The 27,564-nt window shown below is 46.7% G+C and overlaps 1 protein-coding gene across 2 annotated transcripts in view; it reads right to left on the bottom strand.

The window, feature by feature from the left end:
• GPT (glutamic--pyruvic transaminase) overlaps positions 1-18,673 on the bottom strand; it is a 62,187-nt gene extending 43,514 nt beyond the window's left edge. The window contains exons 1-2 of one of the 2 annotated variants that reach the window (XM_040433204.1): positions 18,635-18,673; positions 14,777-14,852 (exon numbers count right to left, since the gene is read on the bottom strand). Coding sequence is in view for 1 of the 2 variants with exons in the window: in XM_040433203.1 (XP_040289137.1) it covers positions 18,635-18,642 (8 nt within the window). In the remaining variant the exon portion in view is untranslated. The remainder of the gene's footprint in view (positions 1-14,776; positions 14,853-18,634) is intronic. The other variant, XM_040433203.1, reaches the window with a different exon arrangement.
• Between the last annotated feature and the right edge of the window lie 8,891 nt (positions 18,674-27,564).

The following is a 27,564-nucleotide window of genomic DNA, read 5'->3' as shown; positions in this document are numbered from 1 at the left end:
TCTTTCTCAGGCAGCAGGCGTTTGAGGTGGGCAATCAAGCAGGGAAATTGCTGGCCCATTTAGCCCGTGCTAACACTATGGCTCCACCGCTACTCCGTCTTAGGGAGACCGATGGCCGCATAGTCGAGACGGCTCGGGATATATTAAACTGCATGTACACCTTTTATGCGGATCTATACAAATCAGCGGTAATTTACACCGAGCAGGATTTGGAGGCGCACCTCAATGAAATCACCTACCCCCAACTCAGCGACCTAGATAAGGGTATCATGGAAGAGGACATCACCTTGGAGGAAGTAGAGAGGGCCATCACGGATCTCCCCGCTGGGAAAGCCCCGGGTCCTGATGGCATCCCGGTGGAGGTGTATGCAAAGTATAGGGAGATACTAGCGCCACAACTTGTAAAGCTGTATGGGGCGGTGCACTCCGGCGGATCATTGCCAGTATCATTATATGATGCCTCTATAGTCTTGATACTGAAGCCTGGCAAGGATCCGCTGGACTGTGGATCTTACCGTCCAATTTCATTGCTGAACTTGGATTATAAAATCCTGACTAGAATATTAGCCAATAGGCTTAACAAGGCAATAACCACAGTGATCCACTCTGATCAATCAGGATTCATGCCGGGCAGATCCACATCAGATAATATTAGAAGAACCCAAGTAGTCGCGCAGATAGGTTCGGCAGGGAAAGAAAGGTGGGCCCTAGCCTCTCTAGACACTGCCAAAGCTTTCGATTCCCTGGAATGGCCCTTCCTGATAGCTGTGCTGAGAAGCTTCGGTTTTGGTCCCAATTTCATAAAATGGATTAAAATACTTTATAATAACCCATCCGCGCGTATCCAGCTCAATGGCTCCTATTCAAAGGAGATCTCCTTACGCAGAGGCACTAGGCAGGGTTGCCCGCTCTCACCCCTGTTGTTTGCAATCGCGATTGAACACCTGGCAATTAGAATCAGGCAGGATTCAGTGTATGCAGGAATTTCAATGGGTTGCAGGGAGGAGAGAATAGGCTTGTATGCGGATGATCTGATACTTTTTATGTCTAGTCCAGAGATGTCCCTACCAAGGGCAATTGAAGTAATAGCCTTGTTTGGGCGCTATTCTGGACTACATATAAACTGGGGTAAGTCAGCCATCATGCCTTTGTGGGACCATGACTGGGGGACTCACCATCATAACCTGCCAGTAGTGGATAGATTCTAATACCTTGGGATGATGATCACTAGGGCTCCACAGCTTGCCTACGACCTGAATGTTGAGCCTCTGGAAGCTCTTTTTAAAGATAAAATGAAAGCATGGGAGGCCCTTCCATTGTCCGTTATGGGCAGACTGAATCTAGTGAAAATGGTTCTGTTACCTAAAGGCTTATATGTATTGTCTCATGCGTGCACACCGATCCCTCGGAGCTTCTTTAAACGCATACACTCCTTGGTCGCTGCTTTTGTATGGGGGAAAGCTAGAAGGAAGCTCTCGCTCCAGGTCCTCCAGAGGTCGAAGCTGCAGGGCGGGGCAGCACTGCCTGATTTTTTCCTCTACTTCATTGCTAGTCAGCTGAGATTCCTGAGGAGCTGGGTTACCGAGACCACAAGACCCAACTCGGAATACTATTTGCATGAATATCTGCAGGTTTCGACTTTGTGGCCGGTGTTAGAAGGAATGGGACGCTTACAGAAAGCTACCCTCCCGCTGCATAAACTAGCCCACCAGATATGGCAGGCCTCCAAGCTGAATGCTTATAAAGATTTACCTTGTAATATTCCTATTTGGGATAACTGCATGTTTCCACACCTGCTGAGGTTAGAGGGTGCAGGGGAGTGGAGGAGATATGGGATTCAAACGCTAGGGGACTTATATGAGGATAGCAAGCTTTTAGATTTCGCGCAAATCCAGGACAGGTTCCAAGTGCCAAGTACCTTATCATTCAGGCATCTCCAACTGCGACATGCCCTTCAAACTCAATTTAGAGACAGTGGCAGAAGCATATCTAAATACCCCACCATTGGCATACTCAGATCTCAGGGTCCCAAGGGGATAGTATCGGCCCTTTATACCCACCTGCTGGATCGCCGCTTGCTGATGTCCCCGCTGACCGTAGAGAGCAAATGGAAGGGGTTCCTACCCTCTTTGTCTGAGGAAGAATGGGAAGAGGCCCTACTAGCACCAACTAGAGTATCCCCCTCCATTAACAACAGGATGACGCAGCTCTTTATCTTGCACTATAGCTATTTAACTCCCACCAGGCTTCATAAGATGGGCAGAATGGACAATACCAGATGTCATAGGTGTGGGGTGGAGGGTGCAGATTTCTGGCACCTGATATGGGACTGCTCATACATCCGGCGGTTTTGGTTGTCTGTACTGGAGATCCTCGGACCCCTGGTGCATGCACCATTACAGCTGTGCCCTAAAATGTGTATTTTGGGAGTAGTTGATGAGGAATCTTGGACACACTATCATAAAATCTTCCTTGAAAGAACACTGTTCATGGCTAGAAAGGCAATCGCCATGTGTTGGATGGGGGACAAGCTGCCATCCCGGGGTCTATGGCTGTCTCTGGTTAACGCTACGGTATCAATGGAAAGCATAGTATATAAACACAGGGGTTGCCCGCAAAAGTTTGACAGGGTGTGGGGGGCTTGGTGCGACTCTTCACTTACTGCGCATGACGAGAGCCAGCACCAGGAGTCTGATGGCTCTGGGTAGTTCATCCGTGAGCATGTATGAAAGCTGGTGAGTCCGGATGACTGACCTCCTGAGACAAGTGGTTGTTATCCATCTCTAATATGCACCCATACGTTTATATCCCCTGACTGTTCCTGAACATGTTATCATTGACATAGACATCCGATATTCACAGCTGCTTAAAATGTATGTAAGATTCTTCATACGATGCTTTTGCTTTTATGTATGGCCCATGTGTGGGTCTTGATAACTTCTGGTTGTACATGTGCCATGCTTGTAAATTTTTTACCATGCAATAAAACGAGTTTAAAATTTTTTTTTTTTTTCAGAATTTCACTTTTTTGGCAGATTTTTCATTTTAATCCATTTTTTTCCACTAACAAAGCAAGGGTTAACAGCCAAATAAAACTCTATTTATTGCCCCTGATTCAGTAGTTTACAGAAACACCCCATATGTGGTTGTAAACCGCTGTACGGGCACACGGCAGGGCGCAGAAGAAAAGGAACGCCATACGGTTTTTGGAGGGCAGATTTCACGGGGATAATTTTAAGTTGCCATGTCTCCCCTGGAATAGAAACTAAAAAAAAGTGACCCATTTTGGAAACTACGGGATAAGGTGGCAGTTTTGTTGGTACTATTTTAGGGTACATATGATTTTTGGTTGCTACACTTTTTGTGAGGCAAGGTTAAAAAAAATTGCTGTTTTAGCACCGTTTTTATTTTTTGTTATTTACAATGTTCATCTGACAGGTTAGATCATGTGGTAATTTTACAGAGCAGGTTGTTACGGACGCGACCATACCAGATTTCTTTGGTTGATTGTTTGTTTTACATAAAAAAGCATTTTGGGCGACTGTCTTATGTAGGGGCTCATTTTTTCCGTATGAGATGACTGTTTGGCACTATTTTAGGGTGCATATGCCTTTTTGATTGCTTGATATTACACTTTTTGTGATGTAAGTTGACAAAAAATAGCTTTTTTTACACCATTTTTTTTAAATATTTTTTTTGGTGTTCACCTGAGGTGTTAGTTCATGTGATATTTTTATAGAGCAGGTTGTTACGGACACGGCGATTACCTAATGTCTACTTTTTATTTTTCACTTTAGCACAATAATAGCAGTTTTGAAGCAAATAAAATCATATTTTAGTGTCTCCATTGTCTGAGAGTGATAGCTTTTTTATTTTTTGACAGATTGTCTTAGGTAGGGTCTCCATATTCTGAGAGCCATAGTTCTTATTTTTTGGGTTGTTGTCTTAGGTAGGGGCTAATTTTTTGCGGGATGAGGTGACGGTTATATTGGTACTATTTTGGGGGGCATAAGCCTTTTTGATCGCTTGGTGTTGCACTTTTAGTGATATAAGGTGACAAAAAAATGTTTGTTTAGCATTTTTTTTTTTTACGGTGTTAGGTCATGTGATATTTTTATAGAACCAGTCGGTACGGATGCGGCGATACCTAATGTCTACTTTTTTTTTCTGTTTATTTTTTGTCCCCCACTGGGACTTCAACTTTTGGGGGTCTGATCCCCTTTACAATGCATGACAATACTTCTGTATTGTGATGCATTGGCTGTAAGTGTATTACCAGTGTAATACAGGGGGCTGAATCTCACAGGGTTACATGGAAGGCATTGGGCTGCCTTCCCTGCCATCGGATCCCCGTCACAGCAACGTGGGGACCCGATGGCTGCTCCGATCTTCGCACGGATATGGCACGTGCTGCGGTCAGCGCTGACCGTGGCACATCAAGGGTTAATGCGCCGGCATTGGTGTTTTCACCAATGCTGGTGCATACAGCAGGGGTCCGGCTATCAGTGAAAGCCGGACCCCTCTGCTGATCGGGCGTAGCTCCGGCACCAGCCCGATCAGCGCCCAGTAATAGTACGGCGCTGGGTGGCAAGTTACGTCCCGCTGCGCTGCACTATAACAGCGCTGGGTGGGAAGGAGTTAAAGATGGTGCCCGCTCAGTGCTACACAGATCAAGGACTCCTCAAATGCTGTGGTCAATTGGGGTCATTCATTGGGAGCGCTGCGCTCGGGGGGACCGCATGGCTCCCCCTCATTGAGTTCGCGGGAACCAATTGTTATGGCGGCCTCGGGCCTTCTGAAGGCCTTGCTTGTGGCACTAAATTAACTCACTGCAGTCCATGGAAAAAGCAATCAGATGACTGTGGGTTAAACTCCCCTAGGGGGACAAAAAAGTGTGTAAAAAAAAAGAAAACATATCTTTTTTTACATATAAAATAAAATATAAAACGCCAGTTATTAAAATATAAAAAGTGTTTACCCTACATGCTGAGCAAATTATTAACAAGTAATCAAAGTCATACACACTCCAAAATACTATCCTAATACAGATTGCCCAGCAAAAAATAAGCGCTGTAGACAACTATAAAAAATTCAAAATATATTTTAAAGTATTATATAAATGTGGTATCACTGTAATCGTACTGACCCGGAGAATGAAGAGAACAGGTCAGTTTTATCTCATAGGGAACGCTGTAAACACAAAACCCATAAACTATATAAATGTGGTATCACTGTAATCGTACTGACCGGAGAATGGAGAGAACAGGTCAGTTTTATCTCATAGGGAACGCTGTAAATACAAAACCCATAAAACTATATAAATGTGGTATCTCTGTAATCGTACTGACCCGGAGAATGAAGAGAATAGGTCAGTTTTATCTCATAGGGAACGCTGTAAAAACAAAACCCATAAAACTATATAAATGTGGTATCTCTGTAATCGTACTGACCGGAGAATGGAGAGAACAGGTCAGTTTTATCTCATAGGGAACGCTGTAAATACAAAACCCATAAACTATATAAATGTGGTATCACTGTAATCGTACTGACCGGAGAATGAAAAGAACAGGTCAGTTTTATCTCATAGGGAACACTGTAAAAACAAGACCCATAAAACTATATAAATGTGGTATCACTGTAATCGTACTGACCCGGAGAATGAAGAGAACAGGACAGTTTTATCTTATAGGGAATACTGTAAAAACAAAACCCATAAAACTATATAAATGTGGTATCTCTGTAATCGTACTGACCTGGAGAATGAAGAGAACAGGTCAGTTTTATCTCATAGGGAACAATGTAAAAACAAAACCCATAAAACTATATAAATGTGGTATCTCTGTAATCGTACTGACCGGAGAATGAAGAGAACAGGACAGTTTTATCTCATAGGGAATACTGTAAAAACAAAACCCATAAAACTATATAAATGTGGTATCACTGTAATCGTACTGACCTGGAGAATGAAGAGAACAGGTCAGTTTTATCTCATAGGGAACCCTGTAAAAACAAAACCCATAAACTATATAAATGTGGTATCGCTGTAATCGTACTGACCGGAGAATGAAGAGAACAGGTCAGTTTTATCTTATAGGGAATGCTGTAAAAACAAAACCCATAAAACTATATAAATGTGGTATCACTGTAATCGTACTGACCGGAGAATGGAGAGAACAGGTCAGTTTTATCTCATAGGGAACGCTGTAAATACAAAACCCATAAACTATATAAATGTGGTATCGCTGTAATCGTACTGACCGGAGAATGAAGAGAACAGGTCAGTTTTATCTCATAGGGAACGCTGTAAAAACAAAACCCATAAACTATATAAATGTGGTATCTCTGTAATCGTACTGACCGGAGAATGAAGAGAACAGGTCAGTTTTATCTCATAGGGAACACTGTAAAAACAAAACCCATAAAACTATATAAATGTGGTATCTCTGTAATCGTACTGACCGGAGAATGAAGAGAACAGGTCAGTTTTATCTCATAGGGAACACTGTAAAAACAAAACCCATAAAACTATATAAATGTGGTATCACTGTAATCGTACTGACCGGAGAATGGAGAGAACAGGTCAGTTTTATCTCATAGGGAACGCTGTAAAAACAAAACCCATAAACTATATAAATGTGGTATCACTGTAATCGTACTGACCGGAGAATGAAGAGAACAGGTCAGTTTTATCTCATAGGGAACGCTGTAAATACAAAACCCATAAACTATATAAATGTGGTATCTCTGTAATCGTACTGACCGGAGAATGAAGAGAACAGGTCAGTTTTATCTCATAGGGAACACTGTAAAAACAAAACCCATAAAACTATATAAATGTGGTATCACTGTAATCGTACTGACCGGAGAATGGAGAGAACAGGTCAGTTTTATCTCATAGGGAACGCTGTAAAAACAAAACCCATAAACTATATAAATGTGGTATCACTGTAATCGTACTGACCCGGAGAATGAAGAGAACAGGTCAGTTTTATCTCATAGGGAACGCTGTAAGAACAAAACCCATAAAACGATATAAATGTGGTATCACTGTAATCGTACTGACCCGGAGAATGAAGAGAACAGGTCAGTTTTATCTCATAGGGAACGCTGTAAATACAAAACCCATAAAACTATATAAATGTGGTATCACTGTAATCGTACTGACCGGAGAATGAAGAGAACAGGTCAGTTTTATCTCATAGGGAACGCTGTAAATACAAAACCCATAAAACTATATAAATGTGGTATCACTGTAATCGTACTGACCCGGAGAATGAAGAGAACAGGTCAGTTTTATCTCATAGGGAACGCTGTAAGAACAAAACCCATAAAACGATATAAATGTGGTATCACTGTAATCGTACTGACCCGGAGAATGAAGAGAACAGGTCAGTTTTATCTCATAGGGAACGCTGTAAATACAAAACCCATAAAACTATATAAATGTGGTATCACTGTAATCGTACTGACCGGAGAATGAAGAGAACAGGACAGTATTATCTCATAGGGAACGCTATAAAAACAAAACCCATAAACTATATAAATGTGGTATCACTGTAATCGTACTGACCAGAGAATGAGGAGAACAGGTCAGTTTTATCTCATAGGGAACGCTGTAAATACAAAACCCATAAAACTATATAAATGTGGTATCACTGTAATCGTACTGACCGGAGAATGAAGAGAACAGGTCAGTTTTATCTCATAGGGAACGCTGTAAAAACAAAACCCATAATACTATATAAATGTGGTATCTCTGTAATCGTACTGACCCAGAGAATGAAGAGAACAGGTCAGTTTTATTTCATAGGGAACGCTGTAAATACAAAACCCATAAAACTATATAAATGTGGTATCTCTGTAATCGTACTGACCCGGAGAATGACGAGAACAGGTCAGTTTTATCTCATAGAAAATATTCTAAAGCCTAAATGGCTCCAAACCTAACCTGACCCAGGTAGTAAATCAATTAAAACTTCACTTTTATTTGTGTAATTAAAATGGCTGTGAGCGAACAGGCAGGTTAAATCCTTTGTGTACACGGACAGTGATGGCCAGTTCGCAGTGTTCGCCCGTGAACACATGCGGGCTGCCATCTTGACTCACCCATCCGGCGATGCACAGGTAAGCCCTTACCTGTGCCAGGAGCCGGTCTGAAATCAAATGCGGTCACTGGAGCAGGCAGTTCTGAGAACAGCCGCCGGGGGCCTTCATCAGGCTGTTCTCAGAACTGCCTGCTCCAGTGACCGCATTTGATTTCAGACCGGCTCCTGGCACAGGTAAGGGCTTACCTGTGCATCGCCGGATGGGTGAGTCAAGATGGCTGGCCACATGTGTTCACGGGCGAACACTGCGAACTGGCCATCACTGTAGGCAACGCCGCTGCCGTGTGTCTGACAACTGACTGCTGGCCATCACTGTACACGGATGTCTCCTGACTGCACAATCTCCTCTCACTCCCAGCATTTATTAGCAGAGAGTGCGTTTCTGTCACGGACCCGCAGCTCAGTAATGCCGCAGATAAAGGTTTGCCTTTCGATCTGACACTTTACCAGTAGTTGTCAGACCTGGGATTGACCCGCGCTGGATACGTGGCCGGGTCTGTGGTGTCATCAGTGGCTGATCCTCTGACAACGGTGAGAACGTGTCTGACACGGTGTCACTAGTTGTCAGATACTTGGCTATTTACACACGGTCACTGCCATTTCTATGCCAAAGGTGCCTGGCAGGATTAGGGGGCCCTTATTTTGGGACCTGCCAGTTGTAGGATTTCCAATCGGTTACTTCACGGACACAAATGCTTTGAGGACGTCGGCCAAATGCAGGGTTTAAAACTGCAGACTGTTTGATTGTCAGATGTCACCTCCATTCACATTAATGGGAGGGAACCAGAGACGCTGGGAAAGGCTGGTCAGCTTCCACATGCGCCCTCCGCTTCCACCCCGACCCTCAGCGAGGCAGGCGCTGTCCTGATCACGTGCTGCGCAGCTCCTGCTCTGCGCTCCGACTTGTAGCTAATGAAAGATGCTGACTGGCTATCGCGCATGATCTGCGCACACAATTAGTGGGACCGAGGAAAGACCACGTGATCAGTGGCCGGGCTGATACGCACCAGCTAGAAAGTATATGTGTCTGCCCACACAGACTGGGCCGCACAGACATACTATGTCCCTTGGCGTGGGGATAGCCATAGCACAAAGGCTGCACATTCTGCTGCCCATACAATTAGCTGCGCAGGACAGACGTACGTACAAAGAGAACCGCAGCATCAAAGCTGCATATTAAGTGGATGCTAACAATTGGAACGTATCTGGTTGCCCAGCTAATAGCTCTTTATTATATACAGCCATGTTTTGTGTTGTATGTCATAGATAACCTACCGTCAGTATGAACCGTGAATGGGCATCATAGACTATACACATGAGGCTCACCTTATTATTGTCCCTGAACATAACTGAATACATATCTGCGTGCATCGTTCTACAAGGTCTCCTCACTGGCCCATAAACCCTTCAGTCAGCCCCTTAGGGCGAAATTCAAGGCGATAAATCCCTTTTAGTCTCCAACATCTGGGATCTCCACCATGGAATAGTCTGACACGTCTGGATATTGTTGTCGGCTTTGGTATTAATGCTACTAAAATGCTGGCCTATCCGACATCTAAACTCTTGTATTGTCTTTCCTACATAGATCTTATTACAGGGACATTGTGCTATATACACCATGTGTAACACCCCAGAGTTGTGTTACTACACGCCTCTACCCCGCTACTGTCTTCTAAGAGCCTTTGCCTTGTCATCTGATATCATTTTGCTCATGTTTTCACAACTGTGCATTTTTAACTATTTTAAATGTAAATTTCCTTGTAATTTTCCATATTCACCAACAGGTGGCAGCAATGCATTGGTAAGGAGCTAGTTTGAGTTTAGAATATCTAGGCTGGAATGGTTTATTCCATCTTAGCTCCCCCTCTGTGGAGGTGTGGACTGTTCCCACATCCTGCAGCTTGGGAGAGAAGGGAAGTTAGATTCAGTGTAGCCCACCACCTGCTGGGGGTAGGGTGTGTGTGTGTGTGTGTGTGTGTGTGTTAGGAGCTCCCCGATATAGGGAAGAAAGCCAGGATCTTGTCTCAGCTGAGATATTAATCAAATCCCCAGCCTGAGCCCTGCAGCCTCAGCTGGATGAAGCAAGCAGACAACTCCAGTTCCAGGAAGAAAGCATTCCCTGTGAGCCTATCTGTGAGTAAAGTCCAGAGACCCAGGAGAAGCCATATTCCTCCTCAGCTACTCAGACCCCACAAAGCAGACGATAAAGAAGTGCAGAAGCCAAATTCCTGCCACAGTTATAGAGCTACAAAGCAAACGTCTTATCCTGCAAGCTCTAGGTTTATAGAGCAGAAGATTCATTCCTGCCAACCATTGCCAATACCTGCTGGGACTTAAGACCAAAGCTGAACATTGCTTGGATGAAAGTTACCCTCAGTAAAGACAAGTTTGAACTTCACCAAAGGTCTGGACATCAATTTCTGCTGCAAAATCCCTCTATTACTCCTACTATCACTATACTCAATTTATTGCAAGTGAGCCAGGATCCAGGAGTCCGGCCGTACCCAGGTAGGAGACACCGTTGACACCACCACACAGAGACATCACACCACTCTGGCATTCCTAACCTGGGGCGTGAGTTACAACACCTTAAAGGGCCCTGTGATGGTACCCTGGGCACGCTGAAATTGGCGTCACAAACAAACTATAGACTATTAACCACCCATATCCTGACCCACTGAATAAGTGGCGTCGGCGTCCCTGTTCCTGGTCACCGCAAATGCCTTTTGTTTGACAGTTGATAAATTGTCGTATCAGATATTCTTTGTTATCAACAGGATTCACAAAAGTTTTTCGTTTTTTTACATATTGGTAAAAGGTACATTTGCAACAGGGAAAAGTGCCTACTTCAGAGCGATCTAGACTATGGACCAACAAGTCGTTGAGGTTTTTCCCTCTCCGGTAGGTAATGCTAGGGCGCATCACGTGATCAGGGCGCATCACGTGATCAGGGCGCATCATGTGATCAGGACAGCCCCCCTGGTGCATATCAGCCCGGCCACTGATCACGTGGTCTTTCCTCGGTCCCACTAATTGTGTGCGCAGATCATGCGCGAGAGCCAGTCAGCATCTTTCATTAGCTACAAGTCGGAGCGCAGAGCAGGAGCTGCGCAGCACGTGATCAGGACAGCGCCTGCCTCGCTGAGGGTCGTCGTCCGGCGCATGTGGAAGTGGAGGGCGCACGTGGGAGCTGATCGGCTTTTCCCAGCGTCTCTGGTTCCCTCCCATTAATGTGAATGGATGTGACATCTGACAATCAAACAATCTGGTGTTTTAAACCCTGCATTTGGCCGACGTCCTCAAAGCATTTGTGTCCGTGAAGTAACGGATTGGAAATCCTACAACTGGCAGGTCCCAAAATAAGGGCCCCCTAATCCTGCCAGGCACCTTTGGCATAGAAATGGCAGTGACCGTGTGTAAATAGCCAAGTATCTGACAACTAGTGACACCGTGTCAGACACGTTCTCACCGTTGTCAGAGGATCAGCCACTGATGACACCACAGACCCGGCCACGTATCCAGCGCGGGTCAATCCCAGGTCTGACAACTACTGGTAAAGTGTCAGATCGAAAGGCAAACCTTTATCTGCGGCATTACTGAGCTGCGGGTCCGTGACAGAAACGCACTCTCTGCTAATAAATGCTGGGAGTGAGAGGAGATGGTGGACACGGGGGTCTCCTGACGTCCACCAAGGGTTTCGGCTCACAGCCATTGTAATTACACAGATAAAGGGGAAGTTTGAATTGATTTACTACCTGGGTCAGGTTAGGGTTTTGTGGGTGATGTACCTGTACCCAGGGGTCGGTCCCCATCTCATAGCGAACGCCGCAAGAACAAAACCCATAAAACTGTATAAATGTCCAACAACTCAGGAGCAATATGGTGAACAATGCTTTTTCCAGCAAGTCAGAAGACAAAGTGGTTTGATGAACAAAACATTGACATTTTGGGTCCACGGCCAGGAAACTCTGCAGATCTCAAACCCACAGAGAACCTGAGGTCAATCCTCATGAAGCAGGTGGACAAACTCCAGGCACTGATCAGACAACAATGGGTCACAGTCAGGACTTGGCCCAGAAGCTGAGATCAGCGTCCGGGGCGAACTGCAGAAGAAAGGTCAACACTGGAAGTGCTGAGACTGCAGAAACCGGGGGACGTCTTCTACGTGTCCTTCAGTTACCAATAATAAACAAAAGAACCCCGACTATTGTCCATGAGAATCAGAAGGAAGAAGGGCAAAGACCCGACGAGACCAGGCAATAGCAGACGAGACGCTGCCCCCACCATGCTTCACTGTAGGGATGGTATTGGGCAGGAGATGAGCGGCGCCTGGTCTCCTCCAGACATGATGCTGCCACCACCATGCTTCACTGTAGGGATGGTATTGGGCAGGAGATGAGCGGCGCCTGGTCTCCTCCAGACATGATGCTGCCCCACCATGCTTCACTGTAGGGATGGTATTGGGCAGGAGATGAGCGGCGCCTGGTGTCCTCCAGACATGATGCTGCCCCCACCATGCTTCACTGTAGGGATGGTATTGGGCAGGTGATGAGCGGCGCCTGGTCTCCTCCAGACATGATGCTGCCCCACCATGCTTCACTGTAGGGATGGTATTGGACAGGTGATGAGCGGCGCCTGGTCTCCTCCAGACATGATGCTGCCCCCACCATGCTTCACTGTAGGGATGGTATTGGGCAGGTGATGAGCGGCGCCTGGTCTCCTCCAGACATGATGCTGCCCCCACCATGCTTCACTGTAGGGATGGTATTGGGCAGGTGATGAGCGGCGCCTGGTCTCCTCCAGACATGATGCTGCCACCACCATGCTTCACTGTAGGGATGGTATTGGGCAGGTGATGAGCGGCGCCTGGTCTCCTCCAGACATGATGCTGCCCCACCATGCTTCACTGTAGGGATGGTATTGGACAGGTGATGAGCGGCGCCTGGTCTCCTCCAGACATGATGCTGCCCCCACCATGCTTCACTGTAGGGATGGTATTGGGCAGGTGATGAGCGGCGCCTGGTCTCCTCCAGACATGATGCTGCCTCCACCATGCTTCACTGTAGGGATGGTATTGGGCAGGAGATGAGCGGCGCCTGGTCTCCTCCAGACATGATGCTGCCCCCACCATGCTTCACTGTAGGGATGGTATTGGGCAGGTGATGAGCGGCGCCTGGTCTCCTCCAGACATGATGTTGCCCCCACCATGCTTCACTGTAGGGATGGTATTGGGCAGGTGATGAGCGGCGCCTGGTTTCCTCCAGACATTACTGAGGAGCTTCTCTCCGGCCGCTCTGCCATAAAGCCCAGATTGGTGGAGGCTGCAGTGATGGTCGACCTTCTGGAAGTTTCTCCCATCTGCACACAGGATCTCTGGAGATCGGCCAGAGGGACCATTGGGTTCTCCGTCTCCTCTCTTACCAAGGTCCTTCTCCCCTGATTACTTAGTTTGGGAGCAGCAGCTCTAGGACGAGTCCTGGTTCTTCTTCTTTCATGTAAGAATTCTGGAGGCCACTGTGCTCCGGGGAACCCTCAGTGCAGCAGAAATGCTTTGTCCCCTTCTCCAGATCTGAGCCTCCACACAATCCTGTCTCTGAGCTCTACAGGCAGTTCTCTCCTCCTCATGGCTTGGATTTTGCTCTGATGCATTGTCAGCTGTGAGATGTTATATAGACAGGGCTGAGTCCTTCCAAATGAGCTCCAAGCCACCGAATTTACCACAGGTGACTCCAATCAGGGTGTAGAACGTCTCAGAGATGATCAGAGAAATGGGAGGAACCAGAGCAAAGGGGCTGAAGACTTATGTCCCGAGGAGCAAAGGGGCTGAAGACTTATGTTCCGAGTAAAGGGGCTGAAGACTTATGTCCCGAGTAAAGGGGCTGAAGACTTATATCCCGAGTAAAGGGGATGAAGACTTATGTCCCGATTAAAGGGGCTGAAGACTTATGTCCCGAGTAAAGGGGCTGAAGACTTATGTCCTGAGTAAAGGGGCTGAAGACTTATGTCCTGAGTAAAGGGTCTGAAGACTTATGTTCAGGCCAAATTTTAGTTTTTCCTTTTCAATAAATTAGCAAAAATGTCTCAAATTCTATTTTTACTTTTTCATTATGGGGTATTAAGTGCATAATAATCGGGGGAAATTTTTGAATTGTTTAAATTTTTTGCACAAGACCTGGCCATAGATGCAGAGAAGATCTTCAGTGTCCCATGGTCTTGGTTGTTCGCAGTGCGGGACAGAATGGGTTTTGAGGGGAAAGTAACTCATATGACTTCGGCCATGTATAACCCAGAGGGCAAGAGATGGTGCCCCCCATCAGTATCTCCACAGAACCATCACAGAGGTGCGTGAGACACAAGATGGGAGTAAGACATTGGATGATAGTGTGCGAGGGGCTGGTACATGTAATATCAGACAGAAAGGATCTGGGATTGGAGAAGGATTTGCCGACAGTAGGGGGGGGGCACCTGTAGAAGATGGTCGGCTTTCCTAGGGTCATGCACCCTCTGCAGTCACCTCCTTTTATGCCAATATTCATAGAGGTTTTCATGAATTTCTGTGCAGGAGTAAGAAAATATCTCTGATGTGAGGAGGCATACCATAAAAAATGTCTACTTACATATATACAAGCATAGCTCTCTCCTGTACTGGACGCCAGGCTGATGGCTCTTACCTGCACAGACACACTGTAACAACCTCTCAGCTTCTCTTTTTGAAGGGAGAAACTTTTGGTCTCCTCAGTGCAGCTCCTCATAAGCGTAGAGTAAAAATGTGACAACAGCATGGTACTGATACAAGAGTGACAAACACTGGAATCTGCTGCTATCTCCTCTTCACAGTCCTGCGTCCGATGTCCTCTCCTCCTCATACTCCTGTGTCTTATGTCTCTCTTCTGGACTATCTACACTTTAGCCTGGGACTTTCCACTTCATAGGTCATGTCTGATGCTCTCCCCTCTGGACTCTCTACACTGTACCCCTGGACTCTCCTCTTTATAGACCTGGGTCTAAAGTACTCTCTTATGGACTCTACACTGTACTCAGGGACTCGTCTCCTCATAGTCCTGTGTCTGATGTCCTCTCCTCTGGACTCTCTACACTGTACCCCAGGACTCTCCTCCTCATAGTCCTGTGTCTGATGTCCTCTCCTCTGGACTCTCTACACTGTACCCCAGGACTCTCCTCCTCATAGTCCTGTGTCTGATGTCCTCTCCTTTGGACTCTCTACACTGTACCCCAGGACTCTCCTCCTCATAGTCCTGTGTCTGATGTCCTCTCCTCTGGACTCTCTACACTGTACCCCAGGACTCTCCTCCTCATAGCCCTGTGTCTGATGTCCTCTCCTCTGGACTATCTACACTTTAGCCTGGGACTTTCCACTTCATAGGTCATGTCTGATGCTCTCCCCTCTGGACTCTCTACACTGTACCCCTGGACTCTCCTCTTTATAGACCTGGGTCTAAAGTACTCTCTTATGGACTCTCTACACTGTACTCATTGAAGAGAGTATGCTGAACCTTAAGTGGAGCGTGTGGACTGCTGGGGGCGCACGAAACAACCGATCAAGGACAGTATTTTAGTTTCAGTAATGTTCCATTTATTCGTATTGTCTTACGAATAAATGGAACATTACTGAAACTAAAATACTGTCCTTGATCGGTTGTTTCGTGCGCCCCCAGCAGTCCACACGCTCCACTTAAGGTTCAGCGTACTCTCTTCAATTTTACTACCCTAGTGGCAGGGTGGCTCCTGCCCAAGGCGTTAGGACGAATCTTGGCTCCACCAACCATCTCTTATCTATACTCAATCTCCATTGCAGTTGCATCCAATTGATGCAATCGCAATAGGTGAGCAAACCATTTATTTTATTAGAAATTTGTTTTGTTGAATTTACTTACCCTATGAGCGCCTTCTCTATCCCATTGGCCATTATCTGCTACACTGTACTCAGGGACTCGTCTCATCATAGTCCTGTGTATGATGTCCTCTCCTCTGGGCTCTCTACACTGTACCCCAGGACTCTCCTCCTCCATAGTCCTGTGTCTGATGTCCGCTCCTCTGGACTCTCTACACTGTACCCCAGGACTCTCCTCCTCATAGTCCTGTGTATGATGTCCTCTCCTCTGGGCTCTCTACACTGTACCCCAGGACTCTCCTCCTCCATAGTCCTGTGTCTGATGTCCTCTCCTCTGGACTCTCTACACTGTACCCCAGGACTCTCCTCCTCATAGTCCTGTGTATGATGTCCTCTCCTCTGGGCTCTCTACACTGTACCCCAGGACTCTCCTCCTCATAGCCCTGTGTCTGATGTCCTCTCCTCTGGACTCTCTACACTGTACCCCAGGACTCTCCTCCTCATAGCCCTGTGTCTGATGTCCTCTCCTCTGGACTCTCTACACTGTACCCCAGGACTCTCCTCCTCATAGCCCTGTGTCTGATGTCCTCTCCTCTGGGCTCTCTACACTGTACCCCAGGACTCTCCTCCTCATAGTCCTGTGTATGATGTCCTCTCCTCTGGACTCTCTACACTGTACCCCAGGACTCTCCTCCTCATAGCCCTGTGTCTGATGTCCTCTCCTCTGGACTCTCTACACTGTACCCCAGGACTCTCCTCCTCATAGCCCTGTGTCTGATGTCCTCTCCTCTGGACTCTCTACACTGTACCCCAGGACTCTCCTCCTCATAGCCCTGTGTCTGATGTCCTCTCCTCTGGGCTCTCTACACTGTACCCCAGGACTCTCCTCCTTATAGTCCTGTGTCTGATGTCCTCTCCTCTGGACTCTCTACACTGTACCCCAGGACTCTCCTTCTCATAGTCCTGTGTCTGCTGTCCTCTCCTCTGGACTCTCTACACTGTACCCCAGGACTCTCCTCCTCATAGTCCTGTGTCTGATGTCCTCTCTACACTGTACCCCAGGACTCTCCTCCTCATAGCCCTGTGTCTGATGTCCTCTCCTCTGGGCTCTCTACACTGTACCCCAGGACTCTCCTCCTCATAGTCCTGTGTCTGATGTCCTCTCTACACTGTACCCCAGGACTCTCCTCCTCATAGTCCTGTGTCTGATGTCCTCTCCTCTGGGCTCTCTACACTGTACCCCAGGACTCTCCTCCTCATAGTCCTGTGTCTGATGTCCTCTCTACACTGTACCCCAGGACTCTCCTCCTCATAGTCCTGTGTCTGATGTCCTCTCCTCTGGACTCTCTACACTGTACCCCAGGACTCTCCTCCTCATAGTCCTGTGTCTGATGTCCTCTCCCCTGGACTCTCTACACTGTACCCCAGGACTCTCCTCTTCATAGTCCTGTGTCTGATATCCTCTCCTCTGGACTCTCTACACTGTACCCCAGGACTCTCCTCCTCATAGCCCTGTGTCTGATGTCCTCTCCTCTGGACTCTCTACACTGTACCCCAGGACTCTCCTCTTCATAGCCCTGTGTCTGATGTCCTCTCCTCTGGACTCTCTACACTGTACCCCGGGACTCGCCTCCTCATAGCCCTGTGTCTGATGTCCTCTCCTCTGGACTCTCTACACTGTACCCCGGGACTCTCCTCCTCATAGCCCTGTGTCTGATGTCCTCTCCTCTGGACTCTCTACACTGTACCCCGGGACTCGCCTCCTCATAGCCCTGTGTCTGATGTCCTCTCCTCTGGACTCTCTACACTGTACCCCGGGACTCTCCTCCTCATAGCCCTGTGTCTGATGTCCTCTCCTCTGGACTCTCTACACTGTACCCCAGGACTCTCCTCCTCATAGTCCTGTGTCTGATGTCCTCTCTACACTGTACCCCAGGACTCTCCTCCTCATAGTCCTGTGTCTGATGTCCTCTCTACACTGTACCCCAGGACTCTCCTCCTCATAGTCCTGTGTCTGATGTCCTCTCCTCTGGACTCTCTACACTGTACCCCAGGACTCTCCTCCTCATAGCCCTGTGTCTGATGTCCTCTCCTATAAACGATCTGCATTGTACCCCAGGACTCTCCTCTTTATAGCCCTGTGTCTGATGTCCTCTCCTCTGGACTCTCTACACTGTACCCCAGGACTCTCCTCCTCATAGCCCTGTGTCTGATGTCCTCTCCTCTGGACTCTCTACACTGTACCCCAGGACTCTCCTCTTCATAGCCCTGTGTCTGATGTCCTCTCCTCTGGACTCTCTACACTGTACCCCGGGACTCTCCTCCTCATAGCCCTGTGTCTGATGTCCTCTCCTCTGGACTCTCTACACTGTACCCCAGGACTCTCCTCCTCATAGTCCTGTGTCTGATGTCCTCTCCTCTTGACTCTCTACACTGTACCCCAGGACTCTCCTCCTCATAGTCCTGTGTCTGATGTCCTCTCCTCTGGACTCTCTACACTGTACCCCAGGACTCTCCTCCTCATAGTCCTGTGTCTGATGTCCTCTCCTCTGGACTCTCTACACTGTACCCCAGGACTCTCCTCCTCATAGCCCTGTGTCTGATGTCCTCTCCTATAAACGATCTGCATCGTACCTTGGGACTATCCTCATCGTATCCATTTGTCTAATGTCCTCACCTCTTCATAGGTCGTCTCTGGTGTCTTATCGGACCACTCCTCCGTGTTTTCCTTTGTCCGCAGTCTCTGACCTTCTTCAGTGATCACAATTCTTCAGTGCATTAATATCCTGTGGAGAAGATGCAGGGGGTGAGAGACCTCATCAGGACTTAACTTTTCCAGGAAGAACTTCATGATCTTTCTGCATCTTCATCAGCTGACCACAAACTGTCCTCAATACAAACCCCATTGGTGGGACGGTGATGTCCACGTATGACATGTCACAAGCTCTTACTCATCAGTGGACATCATTGAATTGCAGTATTCTGTGGGCTTTACATGGCAGTGTTATATGGGCGCTATATGGCAGTATTATATTATGTGGGTGCTATATGGCAGTATTATGTGCGTGCTATATGGCAGTATTATATGGGTGCTATATCACAGTATTATGTGCGTGCTATATGGCAGTATTATATGGGTGCTATATCACAGTATTATATTATGTGGATGATATATGGCAGCATTATGTGGGCGCTATATGATTAATCACCAATAGGTCAGATAATGTAACAATTGCTGTCACTGGGATACTCTATTAATTAAACATATGCCACACTGAAAAGAGTAGATACACGTCCCGTAGGTTAAAAATGTATAATCTTTATTCAAAAAAATTCACAACTCTAACATAATACTAATATAAATGCAAATAATGACTGATGAGCATATAGTGACTATGTCGGCCTATTCTTAGTATGTATACCGCTCTAGAGGTAATGAGTCTGTGGGGCAATGCTAGTACCGGGAACAGGGTGCCGTAAACTGAATGTGCACCGAGCCTGAGGGGGACACCACCCTCCTAATGTCGCTCAGTGCAGTCGATGCAGCACATTCCCTGAGCCGCATCAAGAATAATCCAGTTCAATACAAATATCTGAAGAAAGTAACCAGAGACATAGAGTGAAAGTCGTACAGTTTACGGCACCCTGTTCCCGGTACTAGCATTGCCCCACAGACTCATTACCTCTAGAGCGGTATACATACTAAGAATAGGCCGACATAGTCACTATATGCTCATCAGTCATTATTTGCATTTATATTTGTATTATGTTAGAGTTGTGATTTTTTTTAAATCAAGATTATAAATTTTTAACCTATGGGACGTGTATCTACTCTTTTCAGTGTGGCATATGCTATATGGCAGTGTTATGTGGATGCTATATGGCAGTGTTATGTGGATGCTATATGGCAGTATTATATGGGACCTATATCAGAGTACTGTATAATATTATGTGGGTGCTATATGACTAGGCGCTATATCACAGTATTATAATATGTAGATGCTATATGGCAGTATTATATGGGCGCTATATCACAGTATTATATTATGTGGGTGTTATATGGCAGTATTATATGGGCGCTATGTCACAGTATTATATTATGTGGGTGTTATATGGCAGTATTATATGGGCGCTATGTCACAGTATTATATTATGTAGATGCTATATGGCAGTATTATATGGGCGCTATGTCACCGTATTATATGTGGGTGCTATATGGCAGTAATTATACAGGCGCTATATATCACATTATTATGTTGGTGCTATATGGCAGTATTATGTTGGCAGTATATAGGAGACAATGGGTTATGGCTGCGACCATGCCAAGAAAGGAGATGTCTCAGAAAACACACTAGATTAGAAAAAGATACAACTAGTATCTGGATGGAAATGCCCATCTCATATGAAGGAATATTTGGCAGCTCGTAAATATAGAAGCTTCAGGATTTTTCTTTAAAAACTAAAAAATTTAATATATAAACTGAAGAAATGTTGGAGATGTCCCTTACTTTGATTTACTGATCTAACATTTTGCAGCATCACCATTGTGAGAACCGCGTGCCATCTGGAGCTGACCAACCTCTGGCCCCTCTGAACGGGTCCATGTCCGGGGCCATTCCACTCTTCTTCTGCATTTTTGGGTTTTTCCTCAGAAGCCACATTTTTTATGTCACCCCACAATTCCTCTATGGGATGGCGGTTGGGGATTGGAGGGGCCTCTCCATTACCTCAATCTTGTTTGTTTGAGATCTTGTTCTCTCACTGGTGCGTTTTGGGTCATTGTCGTGTTGAATCGCCCATTTCAAGGCATTTCTTCTTCGGCATAGGCAACATGATCTCCTCCAGTATTCTGATCTATTCACGCTGATCCATGTATGCAATAAAAAGGCCTAGCACCATGGTGCTTTACTGTCTTCACAGTGGCCTGAGGCCTGAATTCAGTGCCCGGGGGTCTCTGACATACCGTCAGGCCATCAGACTGAAGAAGAACAGTTCTGAATCAGTCCACAGAATGTGGCTCTATTTCTCTTTGGGCCGGTCAATGTGTTCCTTGGCAGATTTTAACCTCTTCAGGACATGTTTTTTTTCCGGACTTTGCAGGGATTCCTTGCTGGTAACTTGGCTTTACTTCATCCTCTTCTGATTGTAGCAGGACTCACTGGTGACTTCAGATCTTCTTTCATCTTTCTGGAGGTGATCATTGGCTTCATTACATCCTCTTTTGATTGTGGCAGTGTTCTCTGGTGAATCCAGACCTTCTGTCATCTTTCTGGAGGTGATCATTGACTTCAGTTCATTGTCTTCTGATTATAGAAGTGCTCAATGGTGACTTCAGATCTTCTTTCATCTCTCTGGAGTTGACCATTGGCTGAGCCTTTGCCATGTTGGTGATTCTTCCATCCATTTGAACAGTAGTTCCCCGCTTCCTCCTGTGTCTTTCAGGTTTTGGTTGCCACTTCAAGTTATTTGAGATTATTTGAGCTGAGCAGCCTGTCATTTGCTAAAAATTCTCTGTATGTTTTCCCCCTCTTTTTAATCAAAGTAGGTTCTTCATCAGAACAATGTCTGAAACTACTCATTTTCCCCAGTATTTCAGAAGGAAATGCCCTATAACCAACAGGTGCAACATTTGACGCCCTCCTGTCTTAAAAAAGGGCCAAAAGAAACAAATTTCACTCCTCACTGCCGTTATTTTAAGCCCCTTTCCATTAAAATGTTTTTTGTTTTTTTTTATATTGTTTTCTGAACTCTACTGTACCTCTGTCCCGGAGGTCTGCGTGAAGGCAACACTGTCCCGGAGGTCTGCGTGAAGGCAACACTGTCCGGGAGGTCTGCGTGAAGGCAACACTGTCCGGGAGGTCTGCGTGAAGGCAACACTGTCCCGGAGGTCTGCGTGAAGGCAACACTGTCCCGGAGGTCTGCGTGAAGGCAACACTGTCCCGGAGGTCTGCGTGAAGGCAACACTGTCCCGGAGGTCTGCGTGAAGGCAACACTGTCCCGGAGGTCTGCGTGAAGGCAACACTGTCCCGGAGGTCTGCGTGAAGGCAACACTGTCCCGGAGGTCTGCGTGAAGGCAACACTGTCCCGGAGGTCTGCGTGAAGGCAACACTGTCCCGGAGGTCTGCGTGAAGGCAACACTGTCCCGGAGGTCTGCGTGAAGGCAACACTGTCCCGGAGGTCTGCGTGAAGGCAAACCTGTCCCGGAGGTCTGCGTGAAGGCAACACTGTCCCGGAGGTCTGCGTGAAGGCAACACTGTCCCGGAGGTCTGCGTGAAGGCAACACTGTCCCGGAGGTCTGCGTGAAGGCAACACTGTCCCGGAGGTCTGCGTGAAGGCAACACTGTCCCGGAGGTCTGCGTGAAGGCAACACTGTCCCGGAGGTCTGCGTGAAGGCAACACTGTCCCGGAGGTCTGCGTGAAGGCAACACTGTCCCGGAGGTCTGCGTGAAGGCAACACTGTCCCGGAGGTCTGCGTGAAGGCAACACTGTCCCGGAGGTCTGCGTGAAGGCAACACTGTCCCGGAGGTCTGCGTGAAGGCAACACTGTCCCGGAGGTCTGCGTGAAGGCAACACTGTCCCGGAGGTCTGCGTGAAGGCAACACTGTCCCGGAGGTCTGCGTGAAGGCAACACTGTCCCGGAGGTCTGCGTGAAGGCAACACTGTCCCGGAGGTCTGCGTGAAGGCAACACTGTCCCGGAGGTCTGCGTGAAGGCAACACTGTCCCGGAGGTCTGCGTGAAGGCAACACTGTCCCGGAGGTCTGCGTGAAGGCAACACTGTCCCGGAGGTCTGCGTGAAGGCAACACTGTCCCGGAGGTCTGCGTGAAGGCAACACTGTCCCGGAGGTCTGCGTGAAGGCAACACTGTCCCGGAGGTCTGCGTGAAGGCAACACTGTCCCGGAGGTCTGCGTGAAGGCAACACTGTCCCGGAGGTCTGCGTGAAGGCAACACTGTCCCGGAGGTCTGCGTGAAGGCAACACTGTCCCGGAGGTCTGCGTGAAGGCAACACTGTCCCGGAGGTCTGCGTGAAGGCAACACTGTCCCGGAGGTCTGCGTGAAGGTAACACTGTCTCGGAGGTCACGCTCAGACGATGGATGTATTTTTTGTCCCATCCTGTGCTGAACCTCTAGCTAAGAATCTGGTTGAGCATGATGGATTTCAACATATTCAAGTCTGCAAGGAGTCAGAGGTAACACCACATCTGAGGGGTCAGAACTGATGGGATGTCTTTCGGTCGGTGGACGTCCCTATCGAGAAAAACGTCTCTATGCATACGAAGCTTCACTATTGTATAGTGAGAAGTTCTCTATCTAATAGACTTTACATTTCTCCTCTTCACCAATTTCAAGATCACTGCTTGTTGTCAGTGAATAAGAGCTACAGGTTATACAAATCTATAAAGCCTATTCAGCATGATTCTCTGGGATGCTCCACCAGTGATGTCATTGCTGGTTAGGTAGTGGTCAGGAGCTCCAGGTAATGCTCGGGTGGTTAGATCTATGGATTCAACCTCAGACTATTCTAGATATCAGCTGCAAGATAACAGAACAGTGACTTCTAGTCAGGACCTGCTACTTTAGGGCCACCTACCTTCTCTCTCTACCTCCTTACCTGTAGCTGTCCGGCGTGTGTGTGGGGTGGCCGCAGACCGTTCTCTATACTGGTCTGTTGGGGATTATAAGCTAACGGTCACACGGTTTGGAGGGAGAAAGTATGCAACACGTGGGTCCAGGCCTCAGGTTACAGCAGCCTGGAAATATTATCCCCCTCATTCCCCAGAGGGCAGCTGCTCTGCGTGTACTGAGACCCATCTATAGGGAATTGGTCATTGAAGATATGAGGTTAGCACCACAAGTCCAGGATGAAGATATGAAGTCAGGGTCACAAGTCCAGGATGAAGATATGAAATCAGGGTCACAAGTCCAGGATGAAGATATGAAGTCAGGGTCACAAGTCCAGGATGAAGATATGAAGTCAGGGTCACAAGTCCAGGATGAAGATATGAAATCAGGGTCACAAGTCCAGGATGAAGATATGAAGTCAGGGTCACAAGTCCAGGATGAAGATATGAAATCAGGGTCACAAGTCCAGGATGAAGATATGAATCAGGGTCACAAGTCCAGGATGAAGATATGAAGTCAGGGTCACAAGTCCAGGATGAAGATATGAAGTCAGGGTCACAAGTCCAGGATGAAGATATGAATAAGGGTCACAAGTCCAGGATGAAGATGTGAATCACTGTCACAAGTCCAGCATGAAGATATGAATAAGGGTCACAAGTCCAGGATGAAGATGTGAATCACTGTCACAAGTCCAGCATGAAGATATGAAGTCAGGGTTACAAGTCCAGGATGAAGATATTAAGTTAGGGTCAGGATGAAAATACAAAGTCAGGGTCACAAGTCCAGGATCAAGATATAAAGTTAGGGTTACAAGTCCAAAGTGAAGATATGAGGTTAGGGTCACAAGTCCAGGATGAAGATATGAGGTCAGGGTTACAGTTCCAGGATGAAGATATGAGGCTAGGGCCACAAGTTCAGGATGAAGATATGAAGTCATGATCACAAGTCAAGGATGAAGATATGAGGTCGGGGTTACAAGTCCAGGATGAAGATATGAGGTTAGGGCCCGACACGTATGTGCGCTAAGAGCTTCCATTACTCATTTATAGTCAGTATTGTACCACTTTTATCTAGAATAACCCCTATTTCTTAGCTCTATTGTTTGTATATATAACGGTGTGCAGCCATTTTGTTTTTTGTAATTATGTTTGCTTCATGGATATGCACCTGTGATTCTGAAGGTTCTAGTCAAAATTTTCTTGCAATATATTGAGGGTAGCACCTCTTTTAGACTGCACACGCCCATCTACCTGGGACTTCTGTGCAGAGTACGTTTGTAGCTGGTTCCTTCACTGCCCTGAATATTGTAGGCTTAAGTAAGTCCAAAGTGAGCAGTATATTTAGTGTTAGGGACCCATCGGCGGAAGCTACCTTGACGCCTGGTAGATGGGCCCGACACGTATGTGCGTCAAGAGCTTCCATTATTCATTTATAGTCGGTATTGTACCACTTTTATCTAGAATGACCCCCATTTCTTAGCTCTATTGTTTGCATATATAACGGTGTGCAGCCATTTTGTTTTTTGTAATTTGTGATATGAGGTTAGGGTCACAAGTTCAGGATGAAGATATGAGGTCAAGGTCACAAGTCCAGGATGATCTAAAGGGCGGCGTGCCATCAGGCGCATGTGCCCTATTGCGTCTTAGGCTTGTGGAGCCATATTGGATACTGGTAATGACTGGAAGAAAATCGGCGCATGCTCAGTGTTGCCGAGAATTGTAGAGGCCATCTTAAGAACTGGAAATACCTTCAAATTACAGATTATTTCTTAAGGATTAGTGGGAAGGTTATTTCCAGTCAGTTACACAGCCATTCTGGAGGGTTCCTCAGTATCTGGTGGACTATGAGGAATATCTATATACGGCACATCTGGTTCAGTGTGTTCGGTGTGGCATATATGAAATCATTGACTTCATGAATTCTATACTCCAAATACAATAAGGCCCCAATACCCCCCTGGGAGGAGGAGGAAACCTAATACCCACCAGCCTCCATATATAGTGACGGCAGTGGATGGTGATTGAGGGCTCTCTATAGTTAATTCTCTAGTTGGGATCATGGGATTATGACGCAGGGGAAGGACCTACTGGAAAAACATAAAAGGCATATGAGTCAGAATATAGGACACAGTGAAATTATTGCAATTAGGAACATTTGTAATCCTTAAGGCCTCCAGGGCCCAAGGTACCCAGGTGGCGGATCCATTGCACGTCCCTTAAGTGTAAGATTTCCTCGCGATTGCCCCCTCTGCGGGGGGTCGGGACCTAGTCAATGACTTGGAAACGGAGTTGGCTGGGTGTATGTTTAAGTTCCTGAAAATGCTGTACTAATGGAGTTTCCCTCTTATTGGTACAAATATTAGATTTGTGTTGACTGATTCCGTCCTTGATTTTTTGTGTGGTCTCGCCCACCTACCCCAGTCCGCAAGGACATTTGATAAGGTAGATGACGAAACTGGTAGTGCATGAGAAGTGACCTCTGATGTAGTATTTTTTATCTGATGACGGATGGTTAAAAGTGTTACCTTTGGTGACATTGCCACATTGGGCACATCCCAAACATGGGTATGTGCCCAAATTGGGTGACCTGGAGATGTTTCCTTGTTGGTCGTTTTTCCCAGACCCGAAGTCGCACCTCACCAAGCGATCACGAATGATGGGGGGGTGTTTGTATGACATAAGAGGTCTGGAGTGAAAGACACTGGGGGCACTTCTCTGTAGGATCCGCCAGTGTCTGTTTCTGATGGAGGGGCTCCAAGTGGAGTAAGTGGTAACGCAAGGGATCCCGATGTTCTGTTTATTCTCAGATATGGGCTTAGGTTTGAGGAGGTCGACCCTATAATATTATTGACGCGGTGCGCATGTTCCATCAATACTTCTACTTTGTATTCATTTGTAGTATCCTTTTTTCGGATGTTTTAGGGTTGGATACAATTCTCTTGACCCTCATTAGTTGCGATAGTGGGGGGAATCTAATCAGACCTGGTGGGTGGTAGCTCTTAAATAACAGCAAACTGTTTCTATCGGTGGGTTTAGAGTATAGATCGTAGTGTAGGGAGTTATTTTCTACCTGAAGTAGCACATCGAGGAATGGAATCTTAGTCTGGCTAGTTTCCAAGGAAAAGGCAATGGATCCAACCGATGAGTTCAGCTCAAGATGAAAATTCTGTAAGTCCTCCATTGACCCCTGCCACAAACAAAAGACATCATCAATATATCGTAGCCAGGTCTTGACACATTTTTGAAACAGATGATGGGTTTAGACATAACGTTCCTCAAAGGCATTCATATATATGACTGCAAATGTTGGTGCCACATTACATCCCATTGCAGTTGAAAGCAAGATCAAAAAGATGCATCGCACTCACCATCCGTGTTCATGTTCACGCTTCTTTATTAGTGGTTGCAGAGTTACATGCAGGGGCAGACTCACATGGAGTATAAGTTAACAGCGACGGCCGTTTCGCGGTGTGACCGCTTCCTCCGGCTGTTTGATATGATTGTGATTTAAACAGCCGGAGGAAGCGGTCACACCGCGAAACGGCCGTCGCTGTTAACTTATACTCCATGTGAGTCTGCCCCTGCATGTAACTCTGCAACCACTAATAAAGAAGCGTGAACATGAACACGGATGGTGAGTGCGATGCATCTTTTTGATCTTGCTTTCAATTATATCCTGCTTAATCTTCGCACCCCATTTTCCTGGATGGTCAGAGGAGGCCAGGGCTGTGTTCCCTGATATCTCAGGTGTAAGGACGGTGCCCTCAATACCTCTCGTTATATATTACATCTCATTGCAGTCCCTGAAAGCTGTAAATAGAAATCATCCTGGAACAGAAAGTAGAACCACAATACCCGAGCCCTTATCTGCTGGCTTAATTATGATGTCCTTATTATTCCTAAGGTTATTAAGGGCCCTTTGTTCTGATTTTTTTAAGTTTTATCTCACCTTCTTGGAAGATGCCCTCTTCTCGAGTTCCAGCAGA

Source organism: Bufo bufo, chromosome 5 (genome assembly GCF_905171765.1).
Source record: "Bufo bufo chromosome 5, aBufBuf1.1, whole genome shotgun sequence".
NCBI classification, from domain to species: Eukaryota; Metazoa; Chordata; class Amphibia; order Anura; family Bufonidae; genus Bufo; species Bufo bufo.
This window is presented reverse-complemented; position numbering and strand designations above follow the sequence as displayed.